A 15,866-nucleotide genomic window follows, 5' to 3' on the forward strand; every position below is an offset into this window, starting at 1 on the left:
GGGGCATTTTCTCCTATTACCCCTTGTAAAAATGTAAAATTTGGGGAAATACCAGCATTTTAGTGAAATTTCTTTTTTTTCTTCATTTACACATTCGACTTTAACGAAAAGTCGTCAAACACCTGTGGGGTGTTAAGGCTCACTGTACCCCTTTTTAATGTTTCTTGAGGCGTGTAGTTTCCAAAACAGTATACGATGTGGTATTTTTGGCGTTTCTGGCACCATAGGGGCTTCCTAAATGTGACATGCCCCCCAAAAACCATTTCAGAAATATTTGCTTTCCAAAAGCCAAATGTGACTCATTTTCTCCTGAGCATTGTAGTGCGCCAGTAGAGCACACATGGGGTATTTCCATACTCAGAAGAAATGGGATTACAAATTTTGGGGGGCATTTTCTCCTGAGTATGGAAATACCCAATGTGTGGACGTAAAGTGCTCTGCTGGCGCACTACAATGCTCACAAGAGGAGGAGTGCCATTGAGCTTTTGGAGAGAGAATTTGTTTGGAATGGAAGTCAGGGGCCATGTGTGTTTACAGAGCCCCCCCGTGGTGCCAGGACAATGGACCCCACATGACCCCATTTTGGAAACTACCCCCCTCACAGAATTAAATAAGGGTTGCAGTGAGCATTTACACCCCACTGGCGTTTGACATATCTTTCGAACATTAGGCTGTGCAAATAAAAAATTAAATTTCTCTATCGGCTCCAGTTGCGGACACAGACCGTGGGTGTATGCTGCTGTCTCTAGGAGGTGTGACACTATGGTAATAAAAAAAAGTCGGCTCCTCCCAGCAGGATATACCTGCCTTCAGGCCCTGAGGTAATCAGTTTAAGCTTAGTGTCTGAAGGAGGTGGACATGGTCTGGAATTCTCCAGACCAGGTCTTCTGATTTTTTTGTTTTCCTAGTTAGGGACGTGTTAGTTTTTTATTCCTTTTTCTTTCCCGTTTTCAGGTGGGGACTCAGGGACTCCGGTTCCCTGTTTCCCCATTGCGAGTAAGGGGCCACAGACATTGCGTATATGCGCTGTTCACCCCCCCTCGCCAACGGTCAGCGCCTGGGTTGGTAGCTCATGGGTCCGGGTCCTCCTATTTACCTGCTCGCCTCGCTCGCGCATAGCAGCCAGGCGTGATGCAGGTGACAAAAGCGGACTGAAGACTTCACTGAATACTCCATTAGGTAAGTTCTTCTGACTGAGGTAAGTACTTTCCCCCTTTTCTCCTTAGGTGCGGACTTGCAACCTCTGGAGACCCCCTGTTTTTGGCCCACCTTTTCAGGTTATAGGGCTGGCTTATACAGGGGCTGGACTTTTTATTCTGGGGGAGCAGTGGCATTTTAGGGGGCATGTAATCTGTGTTTTACTTCACTGTGCGTGTGTGTGGTTACTTTGACCGCAGCGCCTTATATGCGGCTGACAGCCTCGGCGCTTGTACGGGCCGGGCGCTCTGAGCGTCGGCTTACTTTCTCTTTCTCCGGCAGTCTCTGCCGGCGTATGGGCCGCCCGCTCTATTTCCCCCCCCCCCCCCCCCCGAGCGCATATGCGGCTGACATGTGCGCTCGGGACAAGGAGCGGGCACCATTACAGCTTCTTCTCGGCCAGTCGGTAGCTCCGCCCACAGGTCTGTCAGCTCTTCAGAGGCGCGAAGTAGCCTCCAATCAGCGCCGTGGGCGCGATTTTCAGTTAGGAGGGGCCAATTAGTTAGTGCCTCGGCTTCAGGCACGCCCCTCTCTGCTATTGGCTGGCCTGTTTTCTGTCACTCTAGCTGCACGGAGCCGGGTTCTCCTCACCGCAGCTGCCAGGGGACACAGACTAGGATGAGAAAGTTCCTGACGTCAGTGACTTATTTTGTCTGTAAGCACTGTAATACCAAGATGCCTGGCTCTACTGAGCCCACTTGCCCTGCCTGCTCCACTGCTCCCCCAGACCTCCTGGTACCCCCTGATCCCTTTTGGTTCCGGTGGATTCAGCCACTCCACCAGCCTGGGTTTTCTTTCCTGACCCAGTATATGGCTGACTGGACCCAAGTCTCCTGTTCGGTGGCTGAGGCCTCCCGGGAGGTGGTGTCCACCTTGAAGGGGTCTACCCTGCGCAGGGCCTCTGAGAGGGCCCGCTCCTCGTCTCCACATGCGTCACGCTCTCACAAGCATACTAGGGGTACCTCTTCTGACTCTTCCATTGAGTCTTCAGATAGACCTGGGCGTCCCCCCCCCCCCCTGTCATCTGGGCACAAACGTCGCTCCTCCAGAGGACATTCTGAGTCGCCGCTCTGCCACGCCAGAGCCGCGTACCCAGTCAAGGTCGCCCCCCTCCAGGACTGCCTCGACTCGTTCACATTCTCCTGGTGAACTGGCAGACAAGGCTTCCGAGCCGGCATCTGACTCAGAGAACCGCTCGGATCCAGTTGAAATGGTGAACTCATTGGTGACCGCCATAAGAGACACCTTTCACTTAAGAGGACCCAGGATCTTTGGATGCCACTCCAGGAGTAAGCCAGCACCTCACAAAGGTTCAGCTCTCATGCTGACTTTGACGCCATTCTGGAATCTGCATGGAAACATCCAGACAATAAGTTCCCGGGAATCAAGACGATTCAGGAACGTTATCCATTTGACAAGGACCTTGTCGCTAAGGTGGTTTCCCCTCACTCAGTGGATCCACCAATCTCCCGGATCTCTAAGGCGACTACACTGCCACTGGCAGATGCCGCTGCCTCCAAGGATTCCACGGAGAAAAAGGTAGATTCCTTAGCGAAGTTTGCCTCTGAAGCAGCTGGCTCTTCTCTTCTTCCCATCTTCGCCTTGACATGGGTGTCCAAGGCTCTGTCGGAGTGGTGCCTAAAGCTCCATCAGGGTATCTTAGCGGGATCCCCCCCAGAGGATCTGTCTGCTCTGGCTCTCCAATGTTCTAAAGCTGGGGACTTCCTGTGCGCGGCTTCAGCCCGTTGTTCTGCCTTTGCTGTGGGTCACCTAGCGGCTCTCCGCCGCTCTGTGGCTTAAAGCTTGGAATGCGGATGCCGCTTCCAAAAGGTATCTCACTGAGCTTCCCTTTACGGCAGGCCGTCTTTTTGGCAGTCGCCTTGATGAGATTATCTCTGAGGTGACAGGAGGTAAGAGTTCCTTGTTGTCTCAAAATAAGGCTCGCCCTACTTCCCAAAGGAAGTCCTCTTCCTTTCGATCCTTCGGACCTTTGGCTCCAGCCAAAGGTCCGGGCAGGCGCCTTCGCGGGACAAGAAGGCTCCCTCGTTCCGCACGTGCCCGTCTTGGAAGTCGGACACCAACCGGTCCGGCCGGTTTGCGCACAAATCATTCAACCGCAAACCCACTTCTGCATGAAGTGAAGCCCCCCACCCGCGTTTTTTTTTTCTCGGCTGGGAGGTCGAGGGCAACTATGGAGGCCGTACCCTTTGCCCAGTTTCATTACCGCCCTCTTCAACTGGCGATTCTCGGTGGGACAGGTCTCCTCAGGCCCTCGATCGTCAGATTGTTCTCACTCGCAGGGTCTGTCAGTCTCTGCTCTGGTGGCTCCGCTCCCCCCTGCTTCTCCAATGGTGGTCATTTCTTCCCCTTCACTGGCAGGTAGTTACAACGGATGCCTGCCTGTCGGGCTGGGGCAGCGTGTTCAGGGATTGGATGGTACAGGGACTCTGGTCTCCCCGAGAGGCCCTTTTTCCGATAAATTTATTGGAATTACGGGTGATTCTTCTTTGTCTTCTTCATTGGGAGTTCCGGCTTCAGTCTTGTTCTGTCGCGTCCAGTCAGACAACGCCACGGCCGTGGCGTACATAAATCGACATGGCGGCACTCGCAGCTCGGCAGCCATGGCCGAGGTGACCAAGATTTTCATCTGGGTGGAAAGCAAGGTGCCGGCCATTTCGGTGATTCACTTTCCGGGGGCGCTCAACTAGGAAGCGGACTTCCTCAGTCGGTCCTCACCCAACCCCGGCGAGTGGTCTCTACATCCAGAGGTCTTCGCGCAACTCTGCGACCTCTGGGGCTTCCGGACGTGGACCTCTTCGCGTTCCGGCACAATCACAAGATCCTTCCTTTTGTGTCCAAGTCCCGGGACCCTCACCCTCTGGCCGTGGACGCCCTAGTGATTGCTTGGGCGGGGTTTGCCCTACCCTATCTGTTCCCTCCCCTTCCGCTCCCTTCCAGGGTTCTGAGGAAGCTCAAAACATAGGAAGTCCCCGCCATTCTGGTAGCTCCAGATTGGCCCCAAAGGTCGTGGTACGCCGGCTTAGTCAGGCTCCTGGACGACACTTCACTGCGCCTTCCGCTCCGTCCGGACCTGCTCTCTCAGGGTCCTCCTTGCCACCCCAATTTACAGTCGCTGCATTTGACGACGTGGCGGTTGAGACCACGGTTTTGAGGGCCTTCGGGTTCTCTTCCCAAGTCATTCACACCATGCTCGTAAGCCCTCCTCCGCAAGAATTTATCACCGTCCTTGGCGGTCTTATTTTCGTTGGTGTGAAGCTCAGGACTTATCCCCTGTAACCTTCTAGGTTCCCCGTCTTCTCTCCTTTTTGCAGTTGGGTTTGGAACTGAGGTTGTCTCTCTGTTCCCTTAAAGGTCAGGTTTCGGCCCTTGCTATTCTTTTCCAGCGGCCTCTGGCTTCTAGTTCTCATGTCCGGACCCTCCTTCGAGGAGTGGCGCATGCTGTTCCTCCTTATCGGTCACCCTCTCCCCCTTGGGACTTCAATCTGGTTCTGAGTGCCCTCCAGGGTGAACCCTATGAGCCCCTTAGAGAGGTGTCTCTCCGCCTCCTTTCTTGGAAAGTGGCGTTTCTTGTTGCTATCACCTCCATCCGGAGGGTGTCTGAATTTGCAGCTCTCTCCTGCTGTTCTCCGTTTCTGGTGATCCACCAGGACAAGGTTGTTTTCCAGCCAGATCCTTCCTTTTTGCCTAAGTGGTTTCGGCCTTTTCATCTCAATGAGGACATTGTCCTCCCATCTTTTTGTCCTGCTCCTTCTCATCCTAAGGAGCGCTTACTACACAAGCTGGATGTAGTTCGGGCCGTTCGGTCTTATCTCTCCATCACTACTTTGTTTAGTCAGTGTGATTCCTTTTTCGTCCTTTGCAGAAGGTCGTCGTAAGGGACAGTCTGCTTCCAAGGCCACCATTTCTCGGTGGATTCGGTCCGCCATTTCGGAAGCCTATCGCTGTAAGGGGAAGAGTCCTCCTTTCAGGGTTGTGGCTCATTCTAACCGTTCTGTTGGGGCATCCTGGGCTCTCCAGAATAGAGCCTCGGCCTCACAGATTTGCAAGGCGGCTACCTGGTCGTCTTTGCACACTTTCTCGAGGTTCTACCGAGTTCATAGTTCATACCTTCGCATCGGCTGATGCTAGTCTGGGCCATAAAGTGTTGCAGGCGGCAGTGGAACGGCCGTTTGCCTGACTGCTTATCTGCCCACCCAAGGGACGGCTTTGGTACGTCCAATGGTCTGTGTCCCCCAATGGACCCGATAGAGAAAAGGAGATTTTTGTTTACTTACCGTAAAATCTCTTTCTCGAAGGATCCATTGGGGGACACAGCTCCCACCCTTTTTTGGGGTTTCCTTTGGTTCTCTGTCCGAGGGTGTGTTCAGTTATGTTTTTTTCTTCTGGTTCTCGGACAGTTTGGGTTTTCTTTGACCTGTTGGTCCTCTCCTATTGCTCTGGAACTTAAACTGATTACCTCAGGGCCTAAAGGCGGGTATATCCTGCTGCGAGGAGCCGACTTTTTTTATTACCATAGTGTCACACCTCCTAGAGACCGCAGCATGCACTCACGCTTTGTGTCCCCCAATGGATCCTCCAAAATTCAGGACAAATTTTCTCTCTAAAAGCGCAATGGCGCTCCTCTTCTGAGCATTGTAGTTTGCCCGCAGAGCTCTTTACATCCACATATGGGCTATCTTCTTAGATATTTGGGGGGCTTTTTTCCCCCCTATTTTCCCTTGTGAAAATGTAAAATTAAAGGGGTTGTGCGCTGTCCTGCAGTTCGGAGCTCCGCTCACAGCGTCCGGAAGTTCATTACTCCGAACGCTGTGTGCGGGCTTCCGTGTTCGCAGCCGCCGGGCATGACGTCACGCCCGGTCCCTTCGTGACGTCTCGCTCGCCCCCTCGTGAGGTCTCGCCCGCCCCCTCAACGAAAGTCTATGGGAAGGGGGCGCAGCCGCTGTCACGCCCCTTCCCATAGACTTTGGTAGAGGGGGCGGGCGTGACGTCACAAGGGGGCGGGCGTGACGTCACAAGGGGGCGGGCGTGACGTCACGAAGGGGCCCGGCGTGACGTCACGCCGGGTGGCTGCGAACACGGAAGCCCGCACACAGCGTTCGGAGTAATGAACTTCCGGACGCTGTGAGCGGAGCTCTGAACTGCAGGGCAGTGCACAACCCCTTTTAAGGGTAACACCAGCATTACATATACAAAGTACTGTTTCTATTTTTGTTGTTTAAAAAAACAGAAGGATAAGCTGCACTCCATCTAAGGCTGCATTCACACCTTTTTTTACAAATCCGAATCCGGCTCGGGGAGGGGAAAACCGGGCGCTCACATACCCCAGCCGGATCAGCCTGTGACTCCATTTACTTTAATGAGCCGACCGGTGACTCCGGTCGGCTCAGTTTTGACCCGTATGCAGTTTCCTGACCGGACCTAAAACCGCAGTATACTACGGTTTTAGGTCCAAAACCGGATACGGGTCAAAACTGAGCCGACCAGAGTCACCGTTTGACTCTGGTCGGCTCATTAAAGTAAATGGAGTCACAGGCTGATCCGGCTGGGGTACGGGAGCGCCCGGTTTTCCCCTCCCCCAGCCGGCACCCGTATGTAAAACAAGATGTGAATGCAGCCTAATATGGATTAATAGATACTGGGTGTAAACCAAGGAGAGGTCTAGGCCCCAGGGCCCCGGTGTGGATATTCAATAGACAAATCACTGCAGCACTCATGATTTATGAAGAGCAAAGGTGTAGCTTCCATCGCAGATGTACAATGTTTCAGCTGCACAATTACATAATTTCTCAAGCTTGAGAGAGGCTGTAATTGTGCAGGCAAAAGGTTGCACATCTGTGATGAAATAAAGATACCCTTGATTTTCATAACTTGTGAGTGCTGCAGTGATTCTCCGATTGGATATTTCTGTTATTGGCTAGAATTTTTGTTTTTTTTTTGGTTGGGGTTTCAGCTTCCAGAAGAAGAAAACCACCTTTTAGTTTTAATATATCAGGTTACAGACAATTTTCTGATTTAACTTGTTTAATGTCACATCTATAAAAACCCTTTTTTTTATTCTTTTATATAGCATACCCAGTGATTCTACTCGACCTTCCCTTTTTGAAGATGCCACAAGTGCACTCGGTAGGTTAATGTGTGGATTTTTTATTTTATTTATTTTTTATAAAATTTTGGTCAGAATTCAGGTGTAATAGAATGCAGTATGTAGTGAAATTTTTTTTGTTGAATCTCAGTACTGGTAACTCCATGGTAATACACATTGCTTAAAAATACCAGAAGGCGATTCTGCGCAATTGAAATGGAGAATAATTTTCCTGTAAATAAAAGGGGTACTTGGTACTTAACAACTTATCACCTATCCACAGGATAAGTGTCTAATCACAAGGGGTCTCACAAGACACCCCCACACCCCACGATCACACACTTAATCCCTTATCCTGTGGATTGGGGAGAAATTAAGTACCAGAGTACTAATTTTAAAGCTGGCTCGATGATTGTTGGCAGTATGGGTGATCATACCTGTAGTCTGGCAGTGTGTGTAAAACTTTATTCAAAGGGGGTTGGGTTCTCAGTTATGCCCATTGTATGGGTTATAACAAAATAAATGCAGCGTGACTATTTGGTCCTGGAAGCACCGAGGCCCAGTGTGTTATAATGTAGCTCAGCCAATCACTAGCCGAGGTGGGACATCACTGCAGCCAGCGATTGTCAGAGCGGTAGTATAACACATTAGGCCCAGGTGCTTCCCAAACCCGACACATCACGCTGCAGCTTAGGAAGACTATCACATCGGGGACTGGAGCAAGACACCAAAGGCAATACAAGAGCGCTAAACCTTTACTTACTGGAGGTAAGTAAATGTTTATTTTGTTATATCCCACACAATAGGCATAGCTTCTTTTCACAAAACATCTGGGAAGTGTTTGACAGCATCATCTGCACATGACTAGGGCTCACTCTTGTGATCTTTACTACAAGATATCACAAAGGTTTATTGTTAAATGTTGCAAACGTTGAAGTGCTCACTTACTTGATGATAGAAAGCAGACAGTATCAATCCCAGGTAAGGGGTGCTCCAAGGGAATCCATTTTATCCCCTCTCTACAGGATAGGGGATAAGTTTCTGACCGCTGGGGCTCCTCACAATCTTCTGCCGGCTGCTCACCTGTCCAAGGCACGCTCTAGCCCCCATCTTCAGAGACGAGCTTCAGTAATGGCCCGTCCGGCCAACCACAACATAACAAAATGTGTAAAAAAAAAAAAAAAAAAGTTAATACACTGTACATTCCAATTTTAGTACGACACCCCAGACCCCTGTCATTCTTCTTTATGGAAGACACTCTGTGCCAAATATATCAGGCCTTTGTTAAATAAATGCTTTTACATGGGAAGAATGCTGGGCTCGGGCCAAGCCGTTCTTATGGTTCAGTTTGCATTTCACATGAAGCTGTATTATTTCAAAACGTGTCCTGGAATAGTTACAGAAGTGGGCTTTACTAAAGCCCAACATAAATTTCTCAAATACCTAAACTTTTAATCAATGAAATGTTAATACTTAACCTATTACAATAATCTATGCCATAAGGTTTTTTATTATAAGAATGCCAAAGTAATATTTAGGTTTTACCAAAAATTGTGTCTAATGAGATTTGTACAATCTCACGTGAGTTTCATTATTTTCAGTAACAGGTCAGTCCTATGAGAATATGGTAACGGAGATCATGTCCATGGGCTATGAACGAGAGCAAGTTATTGCAGCCCTTAGAGCTAGTTTCAACAACCCTGACAGGGCTGTGGAGTACCTCCTTATGGTAAGTGTGTTTTCTCACCTTTAACATGTCATGTTTAAAATAAAAATAAAATTAAGCTAAAGGAGTAGTTCAGTTTAGGAAAATGTATCCCCTATTCAAAGGATAGGGGATAAGAGTTTGATCGCAGGGGATCTGACCGCTGGGACCTGCCCCAATCTCCCACCCGGCACCCAAGCTCTCCCCATGCACAGACCTGTGTCAACCATTGCATAAACTGTTGGTCGTATGTAGCTCTATGGGAGAGCTGGCTTTACACAAATACAGCGCTTGGATTCCCCAGGGAGATGCATAGTGCGCAAGAGATTACTGGGGATCAGACATTTAACTACCTATTCTTTGAATAGGGCATACATTTTCCTAAGGGAGTACCCCTTTAACAGTTGAACTTTAAATGCAGATGTATCACATAAGAAATAGCGTATGTCATTAGTATTAATGCTTCAGTATTGCATCCATACAGATGCAAGGTCTTTAGGCTGGAAATGTAATTATATTCTGTCATCAGTATTACTTCTGTTTTACATGCTGATTAAACTAGGATAAAATACAGATGCGTCCATATTTTAGAGGTTGTCCCTCTGCATGGACTTAACTGGGTGTTTTCCATCTGCAGAATGGATAAATGTAGTGCATGCTGCCTTTGTAAAATGTGTGTATTTTATACATCCATGTGAAATCTCTAGATTAACATAAGCTCTGTATTACTGGCCACAAAAAAATGAAGATATTAATGGCAAATATGCTTGTGTGAAAGCAGTCTTACTAATATTTGGAATTCTAAAAGCTTGCAAATGGGAAATTTATCCATTGTTAAATTATGTAATATTTCAGGGAATTCCAAGTGACCGAGAAGGCCAAGCAGTTGCTGATCCACCACAGGCAGTTAGTAGTGTCCCCACTCAGCCTCTTCCAGCGGCGGTAGCTGGAGCAGTGGCTGGTGCAACTTCTACTACACCTTCTACACCTTCTACTGGAGGTAAGATTTAGCTGTATACAGCATTTCACAAGAAAAAGTAAGTTATGTATATAAAATGCATCATATAAATGCTTCTTTCAGCAGTGATTGTGTCCGGACAAAAGAGCTTTTGCATGTATCTAGTATCTAAGCTACTAAGACTTATCAGACTTGTCTCATTCTTGCAGATTTTTCATTATTTTATGGCATTGAATGTGCAATGTATGTACAATATTTATTTATTTATTTTATTTCTAGGAAATCCCCTTGATTTCTTGCAGAATCAGCCTCAGTTTCAGCAGATGAGGCAAATTATTCAGCAGAATCCCTCTTTATTACCGGCACTTCTCCAACAGATTGGACGGGAAAATCCCTCTTTACTGCAGGTAACTTTCCTATTGACAATGAGCATTGAGGGCAGTTGAGGATACTGAATTTGACCTATTTTGGAAATTTCTCTTGGTAGCATCTCTACAGGATGGACTTTTACAGATGTGTAGATTCAGATATGTTTATAATCTTTGTTTTCTCAACTAACAGCAAATTAGTCAACATCAGGAACAGTTCATTCAGATGTTAAATGATCCAGTCGCAGAGTCCGGGGGACAGGGAGGTGGAAGAGGAGGAGGAGGAGGAGGAGTAGCAGCAGCTGAGGCTGGAAGTGGTCATATGAACTACATTCAAGTCACACCTCAGGAAAAAGAAGCTATAGAAAGGGTAAGTAGATTATTTAAAGTGTAAGTTGACTAGAAGATCGCCAGCACTAACATGTATACACAGGATTATAGTACTGGTGACCATAATCTGTCCACCTGTTCTGGAGATATGGTCATAAATGTATTTATTCTTATCCGAAAATAACAGTAGGACATTATCATTGCTGTTTAAGGACATACCGGTACGTCCGGAGTCCTCTCCCTGTCTATAACGGGTCGGGCCTGGCCCGGACCCGTGGCTAATAGCCGCACGCTATTAACCCTTTAGACACTGCGTTCAAAGTTGAACGCCGCCTCTAAAGTGAAAGTAAACCAATGCCGGTTAGCTCAGGGAGCTGTTCGGGATCGCCGCGGTGAAATCGGGGCATCCCGCACAGCTGTAGGACAGCAGGAGGGTCCCCTTACCTGCCTTCTGTTGTCCGATCGCCAAATGACTGCTCAGTGCCTGAGATCCAGGCATGAGCAGTCAAACGGCAGAATCATTGATCAATGGTTTCCTATGAGAAACCAGTGATCAATGTAAAAGATCAGTGTGTGCAGTGTTAATAGGACACTATGGGAGCTATAACATTGCAAAAAGAGTGAATAAAGATAATTTAACCCCTTCCCTAATAAAAGTTTGAATCACCCCCCTTTTCCCATTTAAAAAATAAAGTGTAAATAAATATAAACATATGTGGTATCGCCTCATGTGAAAATGTCCAAATTATAAAAATATATTGTTAATTAAACTGCACGGTCAATGGCGTACACGCAAAAAAAAATTCAAAAGTCCAAACTAGTGTATTTTTGGTCACTTTTTTTATATAATGAAAAAATGAATTAAAAGCTATCAAAAAGTCTGATGAAAACAAATAGGGTACCGATAAAAACTTCAGATCACGGCGCAAAAAATTAGCCCTCATACCGACCCATATGCAGAAAAATAAGTTATAGGGGTCAGAAGATGACAATTTTAAACGTATACATTTTCCTGCATGTATTTATGATCTTTTCCTGAAGTACAACAAAATCAAACCTATAAAAGTAGGGTACCATTTTAACCGTATGGACCTACAGAATAAGATAAGGTGTAACTTTTACCAAAAAATGTACTGTGTAGAAACGGAAGCCCCCAAAAGTCACAAAATTATGTTTTTTCTTCAATTTTGTGTCTTAATAATTTTTTCTTCCGTTTTGCTGTAGATTTTTGGGTAAAATGACTGATGTCATTACAAAGTAGAATTGGTGGCGCAAAAAAAGCCATCATATGGATTTTTAGGTGCAAAATTGAAAGTTATTTTTTTTAAAGGTAAAGAGGTAAAGCAATGATAACCCAGCCTGCCAATTTATCAATTTCTCTATCGGCTCCATTGGGAAACACAGACCATGGGTGTATGCTGCTGTCTCTAGGTGGTGTGACACTATGGCAATAAAAAAGTCGGCTCCTCCCAGCAGGATATACCTTCCTCCAGGCCCTGAGCTAATCAGTTTTAGCTTAGTGTCTTGTAGGAGGTGGACATGGTCTGGAATTCTCCAGATCAGGTCTTCTGATTTATTGTTTTCCTAGTATAGGGACGTGTTAGTTTTTCATTCCTTTTGCTTTCATGTTTTCAGGTGGGCACTCAGGGACTCCGGTTCCCTGTTTCCCCATTGCGAGTAAGGGGCTACAGACATTGCGTATATGCGCTGTTCATCCCCCCCTCGCCAACAGTCAGCGCCTGGGTTGGTACCTCATGGGTCCGGGTCCCCCTATTTCCCTCCTCGCCTCGCTCGCGCATGGTAGCTAGGCAAGATGCAGGGACAAAAAGCTGACTGAAGACTTCACAGAAGACTCCATTAGGTAAGTTCTTCTGACTGAGGTGAGTACATTTCCCTTTCTCCCTTAGGTGCAAGGACTTGCAACCTCTGGAGACCCTCAGTTTTTGGCCCACCTTTCAGGTTTATGGGGCTGGCTGGTACTGGGGCGAGCAGTGGCATCTTTGGGGGCATGATTTCTTTTATTACACTGTGTGTAGGTGTTTTTACTTCTTACACTGTGTGTGTGTTTTACTATGCGGCTGTAGCCGCAGCGCCTTATATGCAGCTGACAGCTGCAGCGCTTTTACTGGCCGAGCGCACGGAGCGCCGGCTTACTTTCATTTTCTTAGGCAGCTGCTGCCGGCGTGTATGCCGCCCGCTCACTTCCCCGAGCGCATATGCTGCGACATGTGTTCTCGGGACAAGGAGCGGGCGCCATTACTGCTTCGTCCCAGACTTCTACATAGCTCCGCCCCCAGGGGTCGGAACTCTCTGGAGGCGCTTATTATGCAGTTGTGTGTGTGGATGAATGTGATACCGTTGGGCGCATGAAGCGCCGTCTTACTTTCACTTTCGGCAGCAGACGGCTGCCGGGGATATGTGTAGCGCCCGCTCTCTTCCCCCCGGGCGCATATGCTGATAACATGTGCGCTCGGGGCAAGGAGAGGGCACCATTACTGTGTTTTTTCTCCCACAGGGCCGCCGGCGCTTACTGGTGGCGCGAATGGCGGGGGCCAATCGGTCATTGCCCCTGGTCTGGGAACGCCCCTCTCAGGGGTTAACACTTTACTGTCATAGGGGACACTATTCTGTTTCTCCCTCTAAACTGACAACTAGACTGCTAGTCTTCTATTTTGTCTGTATGACATATTATTCCTAAAATGCCCACTCACACTGCCTGCTCCACTGCTCCCACAGACCCCCTAGCTTCACCAGATGTTACAGTTCCGGTGGATTCGGCCGCCCCTTCAGCCTGGGTTTCTTCCTATCCCAGTATATGGCTGACTTGACTCAAGTCCCCCTTGTGGTGGCTGAGGCCTCACATGACATGGTGTCTACCTTGAAGAGGTCTGCCCTGCGCCGGCCCTCTGGTGGGTCCCGCTCCTCTTTTCCACAGGCCTCACGCTCTCACAAAGCGTACTAGGGGGGTTTTGTCTTACTTTTACATTGAGTCTCCAGGTAGACGTGGGCGTCCCTCTGTGGGTCTCGCCTCCCCGTGTCATCTGGTCACAGACGTCGCTCCTCCAGAGGATGTTTTCGGAATCGCCGCTCTGCCCCGCCAGAGCCGCGTACCCGGTCAGGGTCGCCCCCCTCCAGGGCTGCCTCCACACGTTCACTTTCTCCTGGTGAACTGGTGGATGAAGCTTCCGTATCGGCATCTGACTCGGAAGGACCGCTCGGATATAGTTGAAACGGGGAACTCATTGGTTGCGGCTCCTTTCACTTAGAGGACCCAGGATCTTCGGACATTACTCCTGAAGTATCCTTTCATCATGCTCAACCAGCACCTCAAGGGTTCAGTTTTCACGCTGAACTTCACATCTTTCTGGAATCTGCATGGAAACATCCAGACAAGAGGTTCATGGGAATGAAGAGGGTTCAAGTGCGTTACCCATTCGCCAAGGACCTTGCCTCTAAGGTGGTTTCCCCTCTCTCAATGGTTCCACCAATTTCCCACCTCTCTAGGCTACTACACTGCCGCTGGCAGATGTAGCTGCCTTCAAGGACTCGACAGACCAGACGGTGGAGTCCTTGGCGGAGTTTGCCTCGGACGCAGCAGGCTCTAGGTCCTAGGCCCTATTGTTGTGGTGCTCACAACTCAGTCAGGGTATCCTGGCGGGATTTCCCCCCGGATGATCTATCTTTCTTTGGTTCTCCAATGCTGGGGACTTCTGTGCACAGCTTCCATGCAGTCAGTCCGTTGTGCTGCCCTTGCTGTGGGTCTCCTAGCGGCCCTCCGCCGCCCCATGTGGCTTAGGGCGTGGGATGCGGATGCCGCCTCCAAAAGGTCTCTTACCTAGTTGCCTTTTACTGGTACCCGTCTCTTTGACAAGCGCCTTGACGAGATTATCTCTGTGGCGACGGGGGGTAAAAGTTACTTGTTGCCTCAAAATAAGGCTTGCTTTTCTTCCCAGGGTAAGTCCTCTTCCTTTCGGTCCTTTCGGACCTTTGGCCCCAATAAGGGTCTCGGCAGGCGCCTTCGCGGGACAAGAGGTCTCCCTCATTCATTCCGGGCACGGTCGTCTTGGAAGTCGGACACCAACCGTTCTGACCAAAAATCGGGTAACCGCAATCCCAATTCCACATGGAGTGCAGCCACCATACGCAGGTTTTTCTCGGGTGGGAGGTCGTCTCTTACTTTTTCGAGACATCGGGACCACATACATTCAGGAAGTCCCGAACACCCCGGTCTCCTCCGGGAAGCAGTCTCGGGAGGCCCTCTAGTCCCTGCCCAGGGAGTCATTGTCCCCGTTCCTACAGGGGAATATTTTCAGGGTTTTTTATTCCACTTTTTTGTGGTCTCCCAGGAAGGCAGTTCTGGGCAGCCGATTCTGGGCCTCAAGCGTCTCAGCGTCATCTTCTCTGCCACTTCCGTGGCATCCAGTTCACAAGGGGAGTTTCTTTCCTCGGTGGACATCAAGGATGCCTACCATCATGTTCCTATATTTCCTGGCCATCTGCGGTTCCTCCACCTTCCGGTTCCGGAGGGGCTTTTTCTATTCGTAGCCCTACCCTTTGGTCTGGCCACTGCTCATCGGGTCTTTACCATGATCCTTGCACCAGTGATAGTCCTGTTGCGGTCGTGCGGAGTCTCAGTGATTCCTTACATTGACTACCTTCTCATCAATGCTCTCACCAAAGTCCAGACTCTAGAGACTGTGGATCTTACTCTCCAGACCCTGAATCAATTCGGGTGGACGTTCAGCATTGACGAGTTGGTCCTCTCTCCCACCCAGTCTCTGATCTTCTGGGACTTCACTTCCACGGTCTCTGGCCGGATTTGTTTTCCGCCGGACAACCGTCTGACGCTCCTGTCTGGAGTCAGCTCTTTTTGGGCCAAGGCCCCAGTTTCCATCCGAATTCGTATGGAAGTCTTGGGTTTGATGGTAGCGGCCATGGAGGCCGTACCCTTTGCCCAGTTTTCATTACCGTCCCCTTCAACTGGCGATTCTCTCCCTATGGGACAGATCTCCTCTGTCTCTCGATCGCAAGGTTGCTCTCCCTCGTCGGATCAGTCGGTCTCTGCTCTGGTGGCTCCGTCCGTCTCCCCCCCCCCCCCCCCCTTCTTCAGGGGTGACCATTCCTTCCCTCCACGGGCAGGTAGTCACGACAGATGCCACTCTTTCGGGCTGGGGTAGTGTGTTCAGGGATTGGTCGGTTCAGGAT

General features: G+C 49.1%; 1 protein-coding gene across 3 annotated transcripts in view; it reads left to right on the plus strand.

Moving 5' to 3' along the window:
• Nucleotides 1-15,866, plus strand: part of RAD23B (RAD23 homolog B, nucleotide excision repair protein) — a 53,356-nt gene that overhangs the window by 31,308 nt on the left and 6,182 nt on the right. For 2 of the 3 annotated variants that reach the window (XM_056520337.1, XM_056520351.1), the window contains exons 5-9: nt 7,286-7,341; nt 8,902-9,029; nt 9,861-10,005; nt 10,243-10,370; nt 10,525-10,701. In XM_056520337.1, coding sequence (XP_056376312.1) covers nt 7,286-7,341; nt 8,902-9,029; nt 9,861-10,005; nt 10,243-10,370; nt 10,525-10,701 — 634 coding nt within the window. The remainder of the gene's footprint in view (nt 1-7,285; nt 7,342-8,901; nt 9,030-9,860; nt 10,006-10,242; nt 10,371-10,524; nt 10,702-15,866) is intronic. The other variant, XM_056520344.1, reaches the window with a different exon arrangement.

This window comes from Hyla sarda, chromosome 1 (assembly GCF_029499605.1).
Source record: "Hyla sarda isolate aHylSar1 chromosome 1, aHylSar1.hap1, whole genome shotgun sequence".
Classification (NCBI taxonomy): domain Eukaryota; kingdom Metazoa; phylum Chordata; class Amphibia; order Anura; family Hylidae; genus Hyla; species Hyla sarda.